At 44.1% G+C, this 22,791-nt stretch overlaps 1 protein-coding gene across 2 annotated transcripts in view; it reads right to left on the bottom strand.

Annotated features, from left to right (window-relative positions):
- Window positions 1–6,085: 6,085 nt before the first annotated feature.
- Pcsk5 (proprotein convertase subtilisin/kexin type 5) overlaps window positions 6,086–22,791 on the bottom strand; it is a 411,139-nt gene continuing 394,433 nt past the window's right edge. For both annotated transcript variants that reach the window (XM_040746607.1, XM_040746615.1), the window contains 3 exons: window positions 16,337–16,437; window positions 13,544–13,730; window positions 6,086–8,738 (listed from right to left, as the gene is read on the bottom strand). In XM_040746607.1, the coding sequence (XP_040602541.1) occupies window positions 8,356–8,738; window positions 13,544–13,730; window positions 16,337–16,437 (671 nt within the window). In that variant the 3' untranslated portion in view covers window positions 6,086–8,355. The remainder of the gene's footprint in view (window positions 8,739–13,543; window positions 13,731–16,336; window positions 16,438–22,791) is intronic.

Raw genomic sequence — 22,791 nt, 5'->3', positions numbered from 1 at the left:
CTCCCTATGTCAGAGAGCTCCTAATCTCATGGGCCACTGCAAATAGAATAACTCCAAAAGACTGGGCCCAATTAGCCTCGGCAGTGCTAAAAAATTCTTGTCAAATTCAATGGAGAGCTTTATGGAGATAAGAGGCGAAAGCCTTAGAGATTCAGGAATTAAAGAACGGTCATGAAGTACCTCAAGACAAGATTCTTGGGGAGGGTGCTTACGCTGACAAGCAGGTTCAGTCTACATATGATGAGTACATGTTGTCTTTATGCCATACAGCTGCTTTGAATGCCTTGGATAAGGTTTGTGAAACAGGAGAGATAATGCAACCCTATACCAAGGTAGTACAGGGTCGAAGGGAAAGGTTTACTGAAGTTTTAGAGAGATTATCCAGAGCAATAGAAGTACAAGTAGCAAATCCAGAATCTAGGCGACTCCTTATAGAATCTTTGGCATATGAGAATGCAAATCCACAATGCAGGCAGGTAATTTGGCCATTAAAAATAAGATCAGCGCCATTGGAGGAATGGGTCCTATATACAGTGAACCTGGAATGTAAAAGTCAGGATACAGGAGCTTGGATAGGTGAAGCTATTTCTACAGGCTTGAGGAGGCCCCAGGAGGCCAAATACCCTACCCGTGACAATATAGAGGCCTGGGTAGGGGAGGCAATCTCCAAAAATTTTAACAGACGTAAATATGCCACATGCTTTAACTGTGGTAAAATAGGACATCTGAGTAGGAACTGTAGACAACGCATTCCTAGAAATAATGCTTTTACCAGGAATGCATCGAACAGAAGGCCTCAGCCTCCTGGTCTCTGCAGGAGGTGTAGAAAGGGCAAACATTGGACCACTATGTCACTAGCCAGGCCCACTTTTGGGCATGGCTAGGGGCGTTACGGGGGAAGGTATAAAGGAATGAACAACGGAAGTCTCGGTCTCTTTTTCCAGCTTTCGGCTTCCAGTTTGGTGGCGGAAAACTACTCGGCTCATCTGGGTTACTTGTCTGGTCTCTTGTAAGTAATTTCTACAATAAATACTTAGTTTTACTTTCAGTAAGTGTGCAGTTTATCATTGCAGCATCACTTTAGAGTCACCAAAATGGTCTCTATGGCTGGCGCTAAAACAATTACTTGTGACTCCCCCTGGAGGAGTCCATGGTCACACATTTTGTTTCTTTCCCCTCAGAAGCACATACCCAGGTGTGGGTGTGTCTCTTCTACCAGAGTGCCTCTCTGTCTCCTTTCTCTCATACTGAAAGTCTGTGTTAAATTATCTCTAACAACATCTCCAGCCCTGTGTCGTATGCCTAGTTCTAAAATTATTTCCTATACTGAAGACACAAATTCTAGTTTGGTCTGAATCGAGGTCTTTAAAAGACTCGGGGAAATCTCCATGTTGCTGAAGGTGATGGAGTGGAGCTGTGTCTGTGTCCCACAGCACTGACATGACTGTTGGTTAAATCCTATGCACAAATAGACCCCTAGCATCTGTCCACCGACTGGAAAACCCTCACTAGATAACATCTGAGGCCTATAGCAGAGACTTAGATCTGCTGCAACCTGCCCACTGGAGGTTTCTATTGAAGTATTTCTAAAATGTTTCATTTACAAGTTTCTTCATTCTGTTATCATAAAAAGTCATGGAATGGTCACCATATTGGAACATGAAATTTGGGGGAACACAAATCTTCATTTTGGGGCCATGGTCACTTGTATTTGGCTCTAGAATAAATTATGGCATATTCCTTTCCACGTGAGAGCTGTGGTGTGTATGTGTGTGTGTGTGTGTGTGTGTGTGTGTGTGTGTGTGTGTGTGTATGTGTTGTGTTGACAAGAACAATTTTCCTGAGAGGGACAAAGCCCTGGGAATCACATGTTCATAAAGTCATCAGGTAAATATTGCCTTCTTAAGATGTTTGTCTCCCAGCCTTTCTAGCAGTTAGGAATGGGCAGATGACCAAGTCCTACATCAGTGGCTCTCTGCAGTCCTCATGCTGTGACCCTTTAATACAGTTTCTCACATTGTGATGATCCCCAACCTTAGAACTATTTCTGCTACTTTGTAGCTATAATTTTGTTACCACCAAAAATCATAATCTGCTTGGTTTCGACCCACAGATTGAGAAACACTGCCCTAGAGTTACTAGTTTTCATCCCTGTAACTATTCAACAAATATTTGCATGTGTTGGAGCCAGAGAGGTGATTTAGGAGGTAAAAGTTCTTGTGCCAAGTCTTGATGATCCGCGTTCCAGAACCCACATGTTTTTTTTTTGTTGTTGTTGTTGTTATTTTTTGTTTTTGTTTTTTTTGAGACAGGGTTTCTCTGTATTTTTTGGAGGCTGTCCTGGAACACGCTCGGTAGACCAGGCTGGCCTGGAACTCACAGAGATCCACCTGCCTCTGCCTCCCTAGTGCTGGGATTAAAGGCCTGTGCCTCCAACGCCCAGCAGAACCACAAGGTTGAAGGAGAGCACTGGCCCCTGTGGATTGCCCTCTGACTTCCACAGATTTGTCACACACATGCAATAAGCAATGTGAAAGTGTGCACGTGTTCTGTGTGATGCGGGAGGAGACACGCTGGGGGACACGCGTGCCTCTCCCTTCCACTGTGAAGCTATTGGACAACTGATCCAAAAGAATTAAGATTTCCACAGGAATCCCACGCTAGGTGGAGGGAAAAGCTGAAGCCTTGATGCCAGTTAGAGGAGGAATTCCCAGACAGAGACTGTACACAGCTCTGAAAACTCAGTAATGTGTTTGTTCTTGGCTTTTGTCTCATCATTTCCATAAAACTGTAAGCCTGCTCTAGAAAGAGAAACTGGAGCACATTTCTCCTAGGTTTGGCTGAACCATAAATAAATCCATTTCCATTTATCAAATCGCTTCCTAATTCCTTTCAAGACACAAAGAGTCTATAGTTGTAAGTGGCCTCCTGTAACCCCAGGGTTGCTGGCATGAATGAAGCAGGCCCAACCCCTGTCTGTGAGGAGCCAGCTTCATGGAATCAACGTGATGTGGCTCTTTTTCTTTGCTACCTGTGTATTAAAACAGGGCAAGGTTGCATCATTGGGTGGAAAAAGCAAAACTCCAGCTGAATTCTCCGATTTTCCTCTTGTTCATTCATTCCCAGAGCACCTTGGGAAATTCTCTTTTCCTGTGGATGTGTGGTGATCAAATAAGACCTAGCCACATCAAAAATGCATCAACAAGTTTCTTGTATTTCCTTCTCAAACACAGACTAGTTATGCTCTAAATGTAAAGCAAACACTACAATTTATTTAAACTGGTGACATATAAATTTGGTCCTGTAGCTAGTACACTCAAGAAGTTTCTTTTTGTGTGTGGACTTAAAATAGACCACAAGTGTATTTTGAAAGCATTCAGTCTCCAGCTTCAATTATTCCTAACAGCAGATACTTATCCCCATGGGATGTAACTTCTGACTTTAAGTTTGGAAAATATTTTTAATTTCATGTGTGCTTAGATTTGTTCACGTGAATGGGCTTTGGGGTCAGGTGAGGGGCATCAGATCCTCTGGAACTGGAGGTCAGAGGTGATCGTGAACTGACTGACATGGTGCTAGTAAACAAACTCAGGTCCTCTGCAAGAGCCGTGCGTGCTCAGTCATCTCTCCATGTCACATTTGGAAATTAATAATTCTTCATATATCCCCCCACCTCACTTTTTTTTAAAATAGCATCACTGTAAAACTTCTCGTGGATGCTTTTTGTTTTCCTTTGCTCCTAATTCTGTTGCCTGCTCCTGACTGCTAGGATTATAGGTGTGTACTGCCACAAATCTTGTCTTCGTAAGACTCAGTTCTAAGCTTGGGCATGGATAAGCTTGGGCATGGATCATGAGGCTGCACCCAGCCTGATCTACATACATAGTTGGAACCGGTCTCAAAACCGAACAAAATAGGAGCTGGAGAAATGGCTCGGTGGTCAAGAGCACTTCCAGCTCTAGTGGAGGTCCAGTGATCAGTGAATTACCTGCAGCTCTAGCTCCAGGGAATTTTTCAACCTCTTCTGGCTTCTGAGGCACTGCACACGGGTGGTGTATGCACAGATGGGAAGAGACATATGCACTAACCAGAAAGAAAACAATCAATTTACGAATTAATGTTTCCTAAAAAAGTGCTGTGTTGAAGACGGTGCAGATTGATTAACACTTCCTGTCTGTGAAGGCTGTAATGATATGGACTGAGAGCCAAACCTAAACCCTGGACTTTAGTCCTTTAATAGCACTTCTCACCCACCTCTGTAGCTAACCTAGCACTGCTTTTGACTGATAAAACCTTTGGATTTTGTAGCAGACGGCTAGCTTTCTCCAGTTCACAAGCTAACCAGGTCATCAGACAGCTTCTGAAACAGTTCCTCCGCTTTGCTGTAACCTCCCCAGTGATATCCCCACTGCCATACTGGGGAAATGCATTTTAGGTTGTGCTTGCTTTTGTTTCTCTGACTATAAAAGTGTATATAACCACTTCTGTGGCAGGACACATCACTCCATGGAATGTAAGTCTATATCTCTGGGCCATGGTCATTCATATTTGGTTCACGATAAAATTATTTCTTACTCCTTTTACATTAACAACTTCTTTACATTGTTGGGAGTGTTTTTGTTTGTTCTTATTTTTTAAACAGCATCTTAATCTGTAGTCTATGCTGGTCAGGAATTTACTATGTTAGCCAGTTTGACCTCTCAAACTTATGGTGATCCTCCTGCCTCAGCTCCCTGAGTATTGGGATTAAACTGTGAGCCACTATGCTTGGTCATAAGTCCCCCACCCCATCCCAAATTCTGGGCACTGTGTACTAGGGAGGGGGATGGCAGTTGCCTGAAAGAGTCCCACATTTTGAGCACATTCAGGCAAGCAGAGAGGATTACCAGGTGACATAAAGGAACTATACATATGTACAGAGTGTCTGCAGAGAAGACAGATAAGAAGGTAAGCAAAGACCACCTCCCAGGATGGGTGACAAGGGAACACAATTTTAAAGGATGACCAGGAATTTTCCTTCTGGTCAGGCCTGGAAAGGCAGCTTCCAAGGAGAGTGAACAACACATGCTGAAGGATGGAGAAACATCAGGATATTGCAAGAGCCTAAAAGCAATTTGGTGCTGTGTATAAATGGGGAAGCATGGAGATCAGGAGGGACCAGGAAACTGTGGATGAGAAGTTTTAAGACAGGTGAGGACCATGTGCCAAGAATTGGAATGTCATTCCCAATAACTAGGAGAGATGGGCAGCCTACATGAGACCTTCTGAGTAACTTGGAATTGGCTTGTTTGACTTGCTGAGTGAGATCTGGTCTGCACTGTTAGGTTTTCCTGAAACACCATAGCCCAAGCTGTCTTTGCTCATAAGGCAGTCTTCCTGCCCCACTATCCCAAGTGCTGGAATGACAAGTGTGAGCCACTGTGACTAGCTTTGGAACATTGTTTCATGATTGTTTGTGTGTATGCCATGATATGCCCATGTGGGTCAGATCCGACTTTCCAGGAGGTGGCTTTCTCCGTCCACCATTCTCAGGCCTGCACAGGAACTTTTATCCTGTGCCATCTCCTGGGGTCTGTCTCCCTGTCTGTCTCTGTCTCTCTTTCTTGCAGACCTGATACTCTATTTCTCTGTTTCAGTTTCCTTAGTGCTGAGATTACAGCCCACATCAGCATTCTACCTGGAAATGGCTTTTGTTAGCCAGAGTGAGAAAAAAATAGAGAAAGAGATTGAAATTCAGTCATAATGGGGACAAGGCAGTGATAATGGAGTTGAAAGATGGGCTGGACTGACTTACTGGAGACAAAACTTGTTCAGCTTTGGTGGAGGTGGATTAAAACAGACACATCCCAGAACGTCTATGTTTTGCATCTATTATTTGGTACACAGCATAGTACTACATGCATCAAATGCCCAGAAACAATTTGATCATAAGCAAGTCTCTGTGGCATTATCTGTTCTTGAGTTCACTTTGTTTCCAATTATAATTCCCTTTGGGGAGCCATAATCTTCTGGGGTTTTACTCAGTTTCCTTGTGTATTTCCAGTCTTAACATTCTCAAGTTCTTTTGCAAGCAGAAAACGAAAGCTGTTTTTCAACCATGTATTTATCCAGGAAGGCAGCTGTTTGAGAAGACTGTCATGACTACAAACCCAGAGGGCAAGGCAGGTCTTAACCACACATGGGCACAAGCATCACCACCATGTTTCTTAGTGTCTCAAGCCATCTTAGAAGAGTGTGCATCAACATAAGCACAGATATTTTTCTTGGGAATTTTTCTAGGCTGCTGAGAGCAGCTCAGTCTGTTTCTACATTCTCAAGGAATAGGAATAACACATACAATCAAAAGTACTTGCTTCTGTATTTGAACTCTGGAATTACACAGCAAGAAAACTTGAATTCTTCCACTGATATGACAGCAATTCTTTAAAGCTATCCTAAGGATTGAAAAGTGAGCAATCAAATGGATTTTGAAGAGATCATGTTAAATGATCAAAAATTTGGGAACTTGATTTGATGTTTATGTGATAGCCATGGTGTCTGAAGAGTTTGAAGCCACCTGTTGCTGGACCTCAGAGATCTCATGTTTTTAAATGGCCATCAAAAGGTTGTTACTTCATGATATGTGACGATGATCTGAAATTCAGATATTAAATGTCCCTAAAGACAGTTTTCCTGGAGCACAGCTTAGTCATTTATTTTGAACTGACTCCACGCATGATCCCATGGTAGTCTGGACAATCCCAACAGAGTCTGTTTTTAACTCAAAAAGCCTGGGGGGAGAAACCTGGCTGTTGATAGAGACTATTTAGTGGTCTGTGTTCTGAGGGTTTTTCTCTAAAGAAACACAAGCATAGTGTTTTCCCACAAGTAAAGATTGTCATTTACATTCACATGTTACTATAGAATGTAGGTTAACTGTCATAGAATGGACATAGTTTTATTATGTTTAGAATGCTTGTTTTCACTCGGTCAGTGGAGCACAGTTATTAAGAATATATGCTTTAAGGTCATTCTTATTTTTCAATCTTGATCAGCTGTCTGTGACCTTGAGTATAGCCTTTTGGAAGCCTCAGACGTCCTTTAAAATTAAGGGATGGCTGACACCATCTGGTAGAGTTCTTAAGTATGATGTGGGGGAGATACATTAGTTACCGGGCACAAGGTAAGTGTGCAATTCATTTTGGTTACAATAATCATCATGCGATGGAGCTACTCACTTTTTGATGTTCTACACACAGCATTGCCTGTAACAAGGAGCTGCTCCACGAGGCTCTGCTTGTATTCTTTTGCACACAGTGCCCTCCCTGTGAATTACCATCTGCAGAAAGTGCCCATGAATGCATAATCTACGAACACCCTTGACCAGCATGGAAAAAGAGTTTAGGAAGCCCAGAAACAGAAAGTCACAGGGTTGAAGAGAGCCAGGCAGCTGTTTGCAGCTGGTGAGCAAGATATTGGGAAATTTCTAAATGGTAGACTCTACTCCTACTTTTCTTATGGAGAGTCTGAGCTTCTTGGATGACTCATGGATGAAAGCTTTGCTCTGATTTAGCAGCTAAAGTCTTTATTTTATTATTTTTTTTAGAGTGGATGAAATCTTTGTATTTTGTGTTAGGGTATCATTACAATTTTTCTTTATTTATTTCCTATCAGAAAGGCTCTTAAGAGAATCACGAGGGTGCGATGCTTGGACACGAGCTCCTTCCTTGTGATTTGATGCTGTCCTCCACCTAGGCTTCCTCTGCCCAGGATCATTGTTGTTATGGTCTCTGCAAAGGAGCCAGAGCCCAGTGAGCATGCGCTCTGTCAGCCTTGAGGCTGCAAATCCTGACATAGGTCCTGAGCATTCACAGGAGAGATGGTCTTTCGACTCCCCAGAGGTACTGTGAAAGAAACTACAAGCCCCTTTTCACGCTCTTTACAGATTTCCTTCTTAAACCCAATTGAAAGGGGAGAGACCTCCCATCCCAGCCCCAACAACTCTCTGGTTCCTGAGAGTGGGTCAACTATCAGAATTTCTGAAGAAAGCAGGGGTCTCCAGCAGAATCCTTACAGGTCCTCTGTCCTGTCCACTTTAGAAATCATGTTAGAGTGTTCATCAGATCTCACTTCCTTCCCCTTCTGCGTTTGAAGTCTTGAAATACCCTGGAGGAAAATGCTTTTGAATTCTCCCTTTGCAGGATCTGTCCATTGTACTCAGCTAGTTAAGAGCAGCACAGCAGACTCCAGCATCCCTACATACTCAGGTTGGAAACAAAGTTAGGACAAAACACACACACACACTCGAACCTCAGCCAATGTGATGGTAGCCCCGGGGCAGGGCTAATTGCCATGGAGCCCACAGGCGGGCTCCGTTTACTGGAAGGAGTAGCTCTCATCGTCATACTCCAACTCATCATCTTCTGCCTCATCCAGCAGTCCGTACTTGAACTTCCGGTAGACAGTGCCATCTTGGCCCATGTAGACGATGTCATCCTCATCATCTTCATCATAGTCTCGGTCCCTGTACTCGATCACCTGGTCCTCATCAAGATAGCTGCTCCTGTAGGAGGAGTATGACACGGTCGGTTCGGTCAACTTTTCGTAGCGCCCTTTTGCTACAGGTCGGCTTCGAGACTTTCGCCACACGACCACAGCGGCCCCCAGCAGCATCAGCAGCATGACACCCGAGGTCACCAGCAGGGCAGTCTTGGTGCGCTCCGAGGGCACGGTCTTGCTGGCTGGAAGGATGCACTCCTCTGATACAAGGCCACCCCGGAGGCAGCAGCAAGGGAGAAAGAAGAAACAGAAGTGGAAAAATCAGATTCTGAAGTAAAGAACTGCTCCTCCATTTTTTCCCCAAACCTATAAAATGGTAGAATCATTGTTTTTTTTGTTGTTGTTGTTGTTTTTGTTTTCTTAGGAGGCACACCACTTTACAAAAAATCAGTATGTAGCCCACAAGAGTCCCAATCCATATTTAATAAAACCAACTGATTCTACTAAAATGGTAAATTTAAGATTCCAAAGGGACCCCAGATCCCTACCTCATGGACCAGTCTCTAAGGATCCAAACTTCTCAGTGATTTTCCATTCCTGAGATGTGTGTGTGTGTGTGTGTGTTTCCCCTTTAGTTACTGCTAAACAAGAACGCTGTTTTTCTAAGATGGAGATGTCTCCTTAACTATCTTTTAGACTGGTCTTACCTTTCAAGACCAACGAAGCATACGTTTATAAAGCCTACTGACTCTTAGTCATGTGTGGTCTTGGAAATTATTTGGGCCAACTTGTTTGTCATAGACAAGAACTGGTTTGTGTAACAAGTGGACTTTCCAGGCCATTAACCTCAACTCCAGGTGGGATTCTAGAGGCAAATTCTCTGATCACATGTTTGGTTTCTTTGGATAGCCATGGTACTCCCTGAATGAGAAAAGGAATGCTTTATTATCTTAAAATCCTGACTGTCATTTTAAATAGCAAGGGGTTTATAGTGTAATTGAAATTATTGAATTCCAGGACCCTTCCTTTTCTTATTTATCAGCCCATTTTCAGGGCTTCCCTGAGGGTGTTGCAGAACCAAAACAGTGTACGACATAAAGGCTTTAGTTGATTTTTCTCATTTTATTTTCATTCATTCGGGCAGTATGATTTGAGTTGCTTAACTAATTTTATTACCTTTTCTTTTTAACCCACTATACAGTAAGGCAAAAAAAGTATAAAACAACTAGAGGAATAGGTGTCTGCCCAGTTGGATGTGCAGATTTTAATACACAGTAGGCTCTTCCTTCCCTCCCCTCCCCTGCTCCTCTTTCATGTTCTTCTACTCCTCCACAAGGACCTTGCAAGCACTCCTGCAACTCCTGCAACTGAGTAACCCCTCTACACACACATGCACACACACACACATAGTGGCATACATGCATGCACGCACTCACTCACTTTTACTTTGATGATGTTTAAATTCTATTTTATTCTAACAGGGTTTTGCCCATCAAGCAAAAAATGTTTCCTCTAAAGTAACAGTATTGTCATTATTGTATTCAACATTTCCAGTGTCAGCACAGACTCTCTGTTTGGAGGAAATACAAACACACTAGAAGGACAGATAAGTAATCTGTCTGTGACTCTACTGTGGAGTAGGAGAATCTACTGTGGACCTTTGGAGGTTGTTTTTTTCATCGTGCCAAATGCACTCACATCTTACTATTCTTAGTCTTAGGTGCTGGGTCAGGGTCAACTTCTACCATTTGGTTTTTCTGGAGGAGGAAGTTGTTTCAGAAACAAAGACACAAGTAAGTTTGACTATCTGGGCTTGTTATTTCTCCCCATACACATACTGTGGTACCTTTCCACCATGGAGTTGTATCCTTAGCCCAAGAGGATTAGCACATTTTATTGGTAGGGTTTGCCCCAGATAACTCTTTCAGAGCCTCTTAGGAACCAGGAAAGCTATCAAATTATTTCTTAGAACTGACATTTCAGAAACTGTACCCAAGAGGTTCAGGCTCTGTTTTCATTTATGAACATTGATATAACAGGGTTCTTGCTCTCAGCTGTCAGCCCAGCATCAGACCACGAGGGGTATGCAGATAAGGGCCTGGGAAACCAGCTGCTCTTGGTGGGTAAAAGCTGAGGAAGGGAAGAGCTAGTTCTTGGAAAGGTGATACCTGGAAACTAATTGAAAGCCTGAAACAAACAAACAAAAAGTACAAAACTGGTAACAGTTTTGGGTCTCTGATTTTCTTTACCTACAAAGAGCAAACATATACTGATTTTGATCAGGTGTGACACATCTGGAGGAGAGAATATATTTTAACAATGTGTTTTTCACTTAGAAGGGATCATTCCATTCACAATCTTCAAGATTTTTTGAAGATGTACTCATTTTTATTTTCATGTGTTGAGTAGTTTACATTGGTGGTTCAGTGGTAAGGTTCTTGTCTAGCACATGTATGTATGCATGAATGTTTTGCCTGCATGCATATATGTGCACTCCATGTGCATCTTGTGCCTCAGTAGACCAGAAGAGGACACTGGATCTCCTGAAACTGGAGTTCCACCAATGTGAGCAGCCATATGGAAGTTCTCAAGCCCTGAGCCATCTCCGGGCCTTGGATCTTTCTAGGTTTTAATATACACGATGGAGCGTAATTGAAGACTTGGAATTGGTAAAGTTGTGTCACTTATTCTTAGCTTTCAGTGAAAGTCCATTTCTAAAATGTTCTAACAGAATGGCTCGATTTGAGTTAGATTAGAATGATTCTTCAATATTATCAAGATAACCAATTCCTTACCCCTTTCCCTCGGGAGCAAAGATAAAAAGGAACAAAATATATTTTTAAAGGTCAACTTCTAGACTTAGCTAGGCTGGGGGCAGCATAGTTGTAGAAAGAATGTGGGGCTCTGTGGCTTTGCAGTCCAGCAGGCCTATGCTTAAATTCCAGATGAGCATCTGGGGTATGCAAGTGTGTGCATGAGCATATGTGATTTTTGTATGTATGCATGTATGTATGTATGTATGTATGTATGTATGTATGTTTTTTCAAGACAGGGTTTCTCTGTATTGTTTTGGAGGCCCTCCTGGAACTCACTCTGTAGACCAGGCTGGCTTTGAACTCACAGAGATCCGCCTGGCTCTGCCTCAAGAGTGCTGGGATTAAAGGCATGAGCCACCAATGCCCGGCCCTTTTTTGTTTTTTTTTTAAGATGAAGTCCAGTCTCAAAAAGCTGAGGTGGCCCAGATGACCTCAAACTTGCTATTTTGCTGGGAGTGGCCCTGAATCCTGATCCCCATTTCTCTGTTTCCTAAGCACTCAGACTCATGGACACAGTACCAAGCCTGTTCTAGATATCCCCTCTCTTAGTACTGCTGTGGACTTGATCATGCTAGCCCAACCTTTGGGCCTCCGTCTCTTTGCTAACAAGAAGGGGGTCTGTTTGCTTAAAGTTTGAACCTGAGATATTTCCCCAAAGATGTGGGTCTTGGCTGCCAGCTGATGAGCTTTTGGGGAGTGACAGGTCCTGAGGGGTTGACCTAGTCTAATGGATGCATCTGTTGATGGATATATAATATTGTGGGAACAACAGACCTTGGCCAGAAACCCACTCCTCCATCAGCCTGGGAGCAGGCAGCTGTGAGACTATGTTTACTGAAAACAATCCAGTGCCCTAAGAAATGTTTACCGGAGCCATAAGTTCCTGATAAGGGCTTGCTCACTGAAACACTCTGACTTTGATCTTCCTAATGGCTAGCCACTTCTTCCTGCCCACTGCTGTTGCCAATTCTGGTGTCAGGGATTTAACCACAAGCCAGGAGGAGGAAGAGATGTGTGTGCGTGTGTGTGTGTGTGTGTGTGTGTGTGTGTGTGTGTGTGTGTGTGTGGTGTGTGTGTGTGTGTGTGTGTGTGTGTGTATGGCAGAAGCTTTTCTGGAGGGAAGCATTTCTTGGGAAGTTCTCCTGAGCCTTCTTGGGGAGCATAAAGATTTCTAATGCAACCGACTGGTCTCTGTGTCATCAATCCTGACACCCTTGCCACATTCTCGGATATAGGCTGTGCAGCGGGCGCCGTAATTGGAGGTCCCACCGAGATGATGAAAGCGAGGTAAGTAGGCGGGTTCGTCCCTTTTGCCAGCCAGGGACTAATTGTGGAAAATAAAAAAGAAAAGATGGGGAATAGTTCCGGGAAGCTTGAATTACGGTATCAAGTAAGAAAGTTACTTAAAGGACAGGGGACTACAGTCCAGGCTAATACCATGGAAGGCTTTCTAAAGTGGATTGAACGAGTGAGTCCATGGTTCATTACTGGGGGAGGCTTAAATGTCCCAGATTGGGAGGAGGTTTGCTAGGATCTTCAGAGAGTCGGGTGTTGGTGGCCTTTAATCCCAACACTCGAGAGACAGAGGTAGGTAGGATGGAGGCCATCCTGGTCTATAGAGTGAGTTCCAGGACAGCCTCCAAAACAATAGAGAGAGACCCTGTCTCAGAAAAAAAAAAGGTTAAAAAAAATCTCCAGTCTTTCGCCTGATCCACTGAGGTCAGGAAAGTAAAGAGGAACTAAGAGATCTAAAAGGCTGGCCAGCAAGTAAGGCTATGAGGATGTAAAAAAGGGGTACCGAGCTAGGGGTACCAGATTAAATCTCCAGGCCTTCACCCCATAAGGTGGGCATGGCATAATATGATTCCATTATTTTTAGGTGGTGAAAAATAGGTATTGGGTTTTAGGTGGAGGAAATAGGTTCCTGGGGGCATGCCCTGGAAAGACATTGTCACAAACTTCTCTGCTTCCTGACTGTCACGAGGTGAGCTGTGATGCTCTTCCACACGCTTTCTGCCATGATGCTGAGGCTTACTGTTGTCTAAAAACAACAGACACAGATCTCTGGAATAAAGTCTCCTTTAAATACTTTTCCTCAGGTATTTTGTCACAGCGAGGAAAAACAAAGACAACTTGTGAACAGGAGGTTTCAAGCGTAGTAGCACATAGCAGGTACTTCATGAACCATCCATACTCCTCCCACGTTGCTCCCCTCCCATCAGCTTTGTGAGGACAGCCCATGCCCTCACCTGTGGTACTCTGGCAGTCACAGCAGTCCGGGGATCTGTGGGCGTGGGAAGCGTTGCAGCAGGGGAGGCAGCGGCTGTCATCCATGTGCAGCAGCAGGTCAGCTGGGCACACGGTGCAGTTCTTGGCTCCGGGTCCTTTGCACTCCACGCAGCTCTCGTGGCATTTTTTACAGTTAAACTTTTCTCCCTGTTGAGAACAGTGAGAGGTTGTTTTTGAGAGCACAGGTAGAAATCTGGAACTGGAGTTCTCCAATGACTCTTGTCGTTATGAATAGGGAAGAACGTGAGTGTGTGTGTGTGTGTGTGGTAGTGTTCTACTCCATTTAAAAAATGTGCAATGGTGTTTTGCCTGCGTGTATGTCTGTGTGAGGGTATAGGATCCTCGGGAACCAGAGTTACAGACAGTTGTGAGCTGCCATGTGGGTGCTGGGGCTTGAACCTGGTTCTCCTGGAAGAGCAGTTAGTGCTTTTAACTGCTGAGCCATCTCTCTAGCTTACTGTTCTACACCATTTTATCTGTGCTGGGCAAAAGACCAAACCAAATGTGTACAACTGGAGGAAGCTTCTGCTGGGCCCTGGTCTCAGAAATGGGCTTGGTACAATAATAGGAGAACATTAAGCTTCCTGAGTGTTTGGTTATCATGTAACAATCTCCTGACTCAAAGACAGTGGGAGTCAAGGACAAGCTGTGCCTGAACTTTGCTATACACCTATGCAGTCTAGACATTTCTACAGTACTCCACATTGTAAAAGTGATACTCTAGACATAAGTTAGCTCCTACTTCCTTCTCAAAATCTAGCTCTGTTAAAGCTGAAGCCATCACCCTCACATCAGGATCAGAGTAGAATGGCAGCAGCCCTTTCTTATCGTTCTCCAATTTGATGCAATTCCCCGTATTTTGTATTCTGTCATCAACACATAGGTGACACTTTTGTGGGTATGTGTACTTCTTTTCTTCTTGTTGTTACGGAGCCTGGGCTAGTTTCAAATTCACGGTCCTCCTCCTTTGACCCTCGGCCTTCTGAATGTTGGGATTAGGTTTCTACTTTCCACAAAGTTAGTGCTACGGTTTTCTTTGGCTTTTACACTTTTATATTAACTCCCTGCTTGCCCTCTGTTGTTCCTGGATTCTGGTGCCCAGAGTCAGAGTTCAAAGTCCAAGGCAACAACTGTCTCCTTGCCTGGTGCTAGAAATGCAGGCTAGGGAAAGATACCTTATCTTAAAAATTATTATTGTTGTTGTTGTTATTATAGTATGTGTACAGATGCATATATAACAAGGCATGCATGTGGAGGCCAGAGGACAACTTTTAGGAGTTGGTTCTCTCCTCCCACCATGGGATCTGAGTGTCAGGGGCCTTCGCCATAATTCAGTCATAGCACCATTACATCCTCATAGAGAAGATGTGACTCCAGGTCATACTGCTGAAATACCACCTCTTAAGATAGGAAGCAAGTTCCAAGAAAACAGACCTGCAGCTTACCTGCCTAGTCACTAGGACGTAGGCTTGCACGATAGAAGGAGAATGTGAAAGATAAAGTTAGAATCTGCAGTTAGGTTACCAGAGGACACAGGATGACCTACCCATCCCACTGACCTTTGCTCCGCCAGGCTCATTGCAGCTGCAGCACATCCCCATCCCTTCCCCTCCTCCCATCCCTATATTTGGGATGAGATACAGGTTGTCGGCTTGATCAGAATCCTGTCTTGCCATCCTTCTTCGTATCTCCTGTCCCCCATCTTTCTCCTAGGTTTCCCCAGTCCCCACGTTGAATGTCCCGCGGGTTGGGGCATCTGAGGACTGCACTCAAGTTGCATGTTCAGCAAACATGTTTACCTACTAAGCCATCTCACTGGCCCAGAAGAGACTTTCCTTCTGTGCATCTGTAATTTCAGTGGAATGGAAGAGGAGGAAGAGAAGCAGAAAGGTTGGCTGCTCGGTGGGGCAAATGTTAGGCACCACTGAAAATAGATACACAAAAAGGAAAGAAAAAGAGGAATGGAGATTCCATTTCTTGAGGCACTTTGGAGTGTCTTAGATGCTGATAGCATGTTTTCAGCTGTTATTGTCAAGTCTTCAGGATGTACTTCTCCCTGTGTTACTTCCTATCGTGTGGTAGTTAACAAATTACTTAATTTCTCTGAGCCTGCCTCTGTGAACTATAATTCCGATATCAGAGTTCGAAGAGTTTACATGTAAATATGCTGATTTGTTTTAATTTCACAACTGATGCATTTTCTTAAGGTTTCAAGTCTAGACACACAATCAAGAAGTGAAGAGGTTTGGGAAGTCTGTGGCTCCGGGAAAAGGCTGTTATCCTGCCTGGGAGGAAAGGAAAGGAAAGGAAAGAGCTGGACCAGTAAGTTCCCTCCTGTGTCTGCTCAGACAGCGGCTGCAAAGAGAACAGTATTTCTGCAGACCTTCCTGTGGTCACAGAACCGCTTCAGGGCTCAGGTTACTTAGATCCTTTCAGATCCTGTGAATCAGGGGGAAGCTTCGGGTTGGTAGCTTGACTCTTTTATGAATGAAAGAGATGTTACAATGTTAAAACTCGGCTGTGATGAGTGTAGGAATTCAGACTGCCTTAGATCCTTTCTGTTCCTGTGAATCAAGTGGATGATGGGTTGGTAGCTTGACTATTCTATGAATGAAAGAGATGCTACAGTGTTGAACCTAGGCTGTGATGAGTGTAGGAATTTATACTGTTTCCACTTCCCAGAATGACATGTAGGAACTGAGCTCCATAAGGGTGGGGGTGGGGGTGCTTACACCAACCAAAGGTCTCAGTACCTCTCCATCTCTGTATTCCCCTACAAGACATTCCGGGACACAGATTCCTCTCTGAAGGTGGTAGCTCCACACACAGGATAAGCAATTCCATGCCTCCTTTCCTGAAAGAGAGGGAAGAAAAAAAAAAAAAAAAGAGAGTCATGTTATGAGACAGATTTCATATTCTAACCCCTGCCTTGATGTCAGAGCACTTGGGAGCAAGGAAAATGTCAAGTAAATGGAAGCTGAAAGGTGACTGACAGTGTGACAAGAGTCTACAAGACAAAGTAAGGGCTTACAGATTGCTCGGTCCGTTCCACGAACAAAACTCTCAGTCTGTTCGCTGAGAATTTGAAGGCAAAAGATGGTGTGTCACGGCAAAAGGTCTTTAGAAAATGAGAAATCTTATGGGATGCTTCTGAAACCTAGAGGCCAGGCTGTAGCTTGTAGTAGACTCCCGCCCAGCATGGGGCATGCACAAGGAAAGCCCTGGGCTCCTTTTCCAGGACCGGAAAAGGAACATTTACGAGCCTCCTCCTCCTATCGCATCAAACATTGTAGTTTCCTTGAGGATCCAAAACTCCCTTTACTCGATAGTTTGAAATATGCATTATTATGTACATAGCCTCCTTTCTGGGCGGCAGGCTACCAGACCTCTCCCTGTGTGACTGGAACTCTGGACTGCTCCCTTCCCAATCTGGCTCAAGTCCAGACCCAAGGCAGTATTCGGTGGTGTACATGCCAGCCTTGATGAAAATCAGTACTTTGTGACATGTCCTGCTTTGCTGTATTGTAAACCTGGCACACAAAGAGTTAATTTCCTGTTTTGTTTTGTTTTCCCCAAAGCTAAGAGCCTGTGCCTGTTTCTGCTTCTAAGGAGCCTCGAGGCTGGAAAGACAGACCTTTTGATATCTCCTTAAAACTCAGAACAGCTCACCGTCTGCTTTTCCTCACACCAACTTCTCCCCAAGCCAGCCCCACAAATTCAACTGCTGCAGGGTGGCCCTGGGGTGTGTCTGTGAGAGGTGCTGTGCAGGAAGAGGCAGCTTGAGAAAGTTCAGGGCTCACAACTGTACGAGGAGGATAATTAAATGTGTTAAGGGACACAGTAACTCTAGAAGCACCAGCTGCATGCAATGGCAATGGTGTAGATTAGGTAAGTGTGTGATGCCCCTCCCCCAACTCCCAGAGCTTCAGGTTTTTCTCTTCCCTCCCTGCCTTCCTCTCCTCTCGCCTCCCTTCTGTTCCCACCCTTCTTCCTTTTCCCAACAGGCTGTCACTGAGTAGCCCGTGCTGACTTCAAACTTTCATAATACTCCTGTCTCAGGCCTCTTTCTAAGTGCTGGACTTAGAGGTGCGAGCCACTGTGCTCATCAGATAGTTTTCTTTATAGCAACTAGAATTATTGGACAATCGAAAGTGGATGAAACACAGGCACAAATGCCAAACTCTTCTAGATGTTTTCCCCTTACGTCTTTGTTTCATAGTATGACAGTTAATGTTTCAGAAATTTTTACTCGTTTTTTTTCTAATCAATTTATAGCCTAAGGTGGGGATCCCCAAATTTCCTAATCTCTGTGTTACAAAACCGGAGTTAGCACAAGAGTCACTGACTAGCAAAGTGTGTGTGTGCTACGTGAAGAAAGGGAGCAGAGGAGACCAACAGTGAACGCCAAGGGAAGAAGAAAATGATAGCTGTGTGAATTCCAGGACCCAAGCCTCAAGCAGGAAGACCAAGGAGAACACAACTTGTGGGCTTTCTCCAGATCCACCCAGTCACCCCTGAATCCTGTCTTGGGGATCCTGTGTTCATGAACTTGGGCAGGGAATGCTCAAAGCTGCCACCCTTAATTTGGCAGAGAATCTCCAGGCCAGTAGAGAAATGTCGAGTCCTTCCACTGTCCCCAGACATCATAAATGGTATCTCCAATCCACATGCAAACGTTCAGCTTTGGCTGGTGCTTGGCTCTGACTCGCCTCTGTTAAGAGACATTAATTTACCTAATGATGGTTGCCTGTTTTTAATTAGAAACCAGCTAGCCTCTGCTGGCCCACTGCACAACACTAATGGATAGAAACTCAGCTGTCTGGCTTAGCAAATGACAATACAGTCATTTGCTGACATCTCACTTTTATCACACTTAGGTGTGGGTGTGACTAGGTATTTTAAGTTCTTGCTTTTTTGACTTCCCTACTATGATGATAAACTATAACTTGGAATTGTGAGCGCAAATCAACTCTTCCTCCCCTTAAATTTTTTTGGGGGGTCAGGATATTTTTTAGCATAGCAACAGTTTCCAAAAACAAAACCAAGAACAAAAATTACACCAGGTAAACTGACCTGGCTTCCAGGGACCTGGTCCACTTTGTTCATAATTGTATGGACATTGTCTGGGACACAGAGCTGAATAAATATTTGTTGAGTAAATAAATAGAGGGATGGATACACAGAACTGTAGGGGAACACTGGATGGGAGGCTGGGGAAAGGCTTTTGAGAAAGCATACTGAGTGTAATGGAGCAGAATGAGTCCTGGCAGAGCAGGCTGAAGGAGTATTCTGGAGCGAGGCAGGAGGCAAGGTTGGTTCAGATTTATAGTAGGTCACAGTGCTTGGGCTTGAAGACGGAGGAAGTGGTAGTGAGAGATGAGGGAGAAGGTTAGGAATGGTCATGGGGGAGGAGCTTCATATGCAAATATCGAACACTAGGCAGGGCTGTATCTGCTGTGCAATATCAATCAGACAGCATGGAGGACTGGTTGCCCACTAGGTGGCTCATACTGGGGACAGGAAGACCACTTAGCCAACTGGCACTAATTAGTAATTCAAGCCACAAACTGCTTTTCCAGAGGGTGGGGGTTTGATTACCAGCACCCCGTTAGTTGCTCCCAACCTTCTATAACTCAAGTTCCAGGGTATCTTATGCCTCCCTTGGTGTTTGTGGGCACTGCATGCACTTGGTACACTAGCATACAGGCAGTCAAAGCACCACATAAAATAAAAATGCATTGCTGAGCATGGTGACATATGCCTTCAATGTAAGCATGCAGGAGGCAGAGGCAGGCAGATTCCTGTGAGGTCAAGGCCAGCTTGGTATACATAGTACATTCCAGGCTAGCCAGAGCTACATATTGAGACCTGGTCTTAGAAATAAATAAAACTCAAATGTGAATTTTTATATGGCTTGATACATCCTGAGCATACTGAGATGGGAAAACAGCAGAGAAAACAACAAAAGAGATTTAGGCTAAACTATTTAGATGAAGTCTCTTCAATCCAGAAAGCACAACTGAACAGTGTTGGGATCAAGCACCTGCCTGATCTGCCAGGACGGGAAGTGGGCAGATCTCTCTCTATCTCTCTGTCTCTCTGTCTCTGTCTCTGTCTCTGTCTCTCTCTCTCTCTCTATCTCTCCCTCCCTCCCTCCATTCCTTCTTTCCTTTCTTTTCTCTCCTCTTTCTTCTTCCTTCCTCCTCCTTCTCCTCTTCTCTCTCCATCTTCTTCAGAACCATAACAGGAACTAAAAGTGTTTCACAAGAGACTGGAACCAAAGCCCAGGTTCAGGACTTAAACAGGAGTTAGGGAGGGACTCTGCTGTCACAGACAAGTCCTTCCCCACTCTACTAACTGGTTTGTTGATGTGATCTGTACTACCAAGAAAGTCACCTCCAGGAAAAATGGACTTTCCTAGTCTGATTGGAGTTTCTGGTGGGAGGCATGGGTGGAGTAAACCAAACAACAGGCTTTATTATTTAAAGACTAGTCAAACACAATTAGTCTTTAAAAAATGGTGATGGAAATCTTTCCCTATTCAGAACTCCTAATTCAGCCTTAATTCTTATTCTACACATTCTAGAGTCAAGAATCACCTACAGCTGCATGGAACCACTCAGCAGCCACCTAATATGCCACTTCCTATATATTCATTTTCTTATCAAGTGTTGTATTAAAAACAACAAAATGGGCTACAAAATGAATACCATATAACCCGGATAATCTTTACTCTTGCTGAAGGGGCTCACAGTTGGAGAGATGGACACATTTAATTAAAATGTAATGTAAGACTGAGAATATAACTACCCTGGGCTAACCAGGGCACTGCTTGAGTGCATTCTTTCAGGCGACAGGGGCAGGCCAGCATAATGCCTGAACCCTTACACTGGGGACATGAGTGAGCTGGTAGATGACCTGCCTAGTATATGCAAAGCCCTGGATTCAATCCCCACCACCTCATAAACGGGCCATGCTGATGGATGGCTGTAATTCCAGAAATTTGGGAAATGGATTCAGGAGAATCAAAAACTCAAGGCTGTCTTCAGCTACATTTTTCTCAGAGGTAAGGCTGGAGAAACATTTCTGAGCATCTTCCAGTTTGATAAAAGGAATTATTTACTTCCTATACAGTCATTTCCTTATTCAACACTTAGGGAGCACTTATCAGGTGTTATATTAAAGAAAGCAGGCCTACAAAAATGAATGCCATGTAACCGTGATAATCCTTGCTCTTGCTGGAGGGGCTCACAGTTAGAGAGATGGACATATTTAATTAGAATATAATGTAAGGGTGGGACTATAACTCCACGATAGGTAGTATGCTTGCCTAGCATAAATATGGTCTTAAGTTTAATTCCCAGCACTGGAAAAAAATCACGTAAAAAGCTTTGGCCAAACACTGAACTACAGAATTGGGATAGAGGGAGAAGCCTGCCAGGAGGACCAAAACTAGATCTCTACGATGATGTCCAAGGTAGGTGTCGGAGTCCCCAGGGGTTTGTTCTCGAGGAAGGGTAACTAGATCACAGGGGGATATGTGAGAGAGGACATATTGGATGGCTGCTGAGTGGTTCCGAGTAGTTGTAAGTGGTTCTTGGCTCTAGAATGTGTGGAATAAGAATTAAGACCAAATTAGGGGATCTGAATAGGGATTTTTATCATCACTTTTTAAAAAGAATAGTTGCGTTTGGCTTTGTCTTGGGTCTCTGTGATGTCTAGTATCTGGTTCTTGGTCACCCAAGCAGTGTAAGATATGGGTTCTGTCTCATGGAGTGGGTCTTAAGTCAAATCAGACATCGGTTAACTCTTCCACAAGTTCTGTTGCTCTAGCATATCCGCAGGCAGGACAGATTGTAGATCAAGGGTTTTGTGGCTGGGTTTGTGTTTACATTTCTCTTTTGGTAGCTTAAAGACACTAGAACATAGGGGTAAAGGTTCTATGTAGGCACCAGCTCAACTTCTCCATGTTCAATGAGTCATGAGAGTATTGTCCTCAGCAGAGGGACCCAACTATCAGTTTGTGGTTAGCAACACATTGTCTTGGCAACAGTCCGGATTGTTTGAGGATTTCCATGGGTTGGGACTACTTCTCCCCCATTATTAGGGGACTTTATTAGGATAGTCTGTATATATTTTAGGAGGTTTCCGCTGTGCTAGGTTTTCATACCATCCCTCAAATGACCCTCATTCCCAGATGTTCTTCCCCATATCCCCTTCCTCACCCCTATTCCCTTTCCCCCTCCTCACTCAATCTCCTATTTCCATCCACTCAGTCCACCCATAAAACTATTCTAATCCCCAACCCCAGCAATGACCTTTAAAAATGGAAACTGGGCTTGATGGTACATTCCGGCAGGCAAATGCTGAAGAGGATAAGGCACAGGCATCACGTGTTTAAGGACATGTGTTTAAACCAGGGTTACATCTCTACACAGGTGGGATAACAGCATATGGAGGGGAAGCATGTTCGCCATATGCTTGCACAAAATGTCCTTATTGTTAAACTTAGGATAATACATAACAAGGTGATGCTAATCAATACCCTAAGAACTGTTAGAAATGTTTCTAGAAGGTCTGAGAAAGCCAGCCAGGGCTGTTTTGAAAAGGGGAACAGGAATGTGCACTGCCGTCTCTTATGTCGATTCACTCTGACCATCTTTTCTGGCAAGATGCAGAGAAACGAGTACTCCAAAGTTTCACAATGGCTGTGCTAGGATAACCCGCAGGAGGGAGCAGAAGGCCCCAGGGACCTACAAGCTGCTTCCAAAGGCCTGAGAAGGGATCCTGGGCATGTAATGAGGACAGGAAGACTCCAAAAGGACATCTAATGTGAGGAATACTTAGGACTGGGCCCACAGGTCTTGAAACTCACCTGTGTTGTAGGTAAGTGGGTTCAGTAGGAGGCAAGGGACAGAGTAGTATCAGGGATAACATCAAGGTGCTGCCCTAGGCAGTGGTTGAATGGTGATCCCACCAACATTGATTTTATGATCTCTGGCATGAGCCAATATCAGGAAAACAATTTTGGAGCTTGGGAGAGCTTGAGGCAGATGTCTTAGGGAATTTTTAAACTGATGAATGGATTTTCCTAGACAGGTGCTATCAGTGGTGCTGCAGTTTGAATATGAAATGTCTCCATCAGCAGGCTCATGTACTGGGGGTTTGACTGCTGCAGGACAGACTTGGGGGAACCGATTAGATCTTG

This window comes from Mesocricetus auratus, unplaced genomic scaffold (assembly GCF_017639785.1).
Source record: "Mesocricetus auratus isolate SY011 unplaced genomic scaffold, BCM_Maur_2.0 Super-Scaffold_4256, whole genome shotgun sequence".
In the NCBI taxonomy this organism is placed as follows: domain Eukaryota; kingdom Metazoa; phylum Chordata; class Mammalia; order Rodentia; family Cricetidae; genus Mesocricetus; species Mesocricetus auratus.
This window is presented reverse-complemented; position numbering and strand designations above follow the sequence as displayed.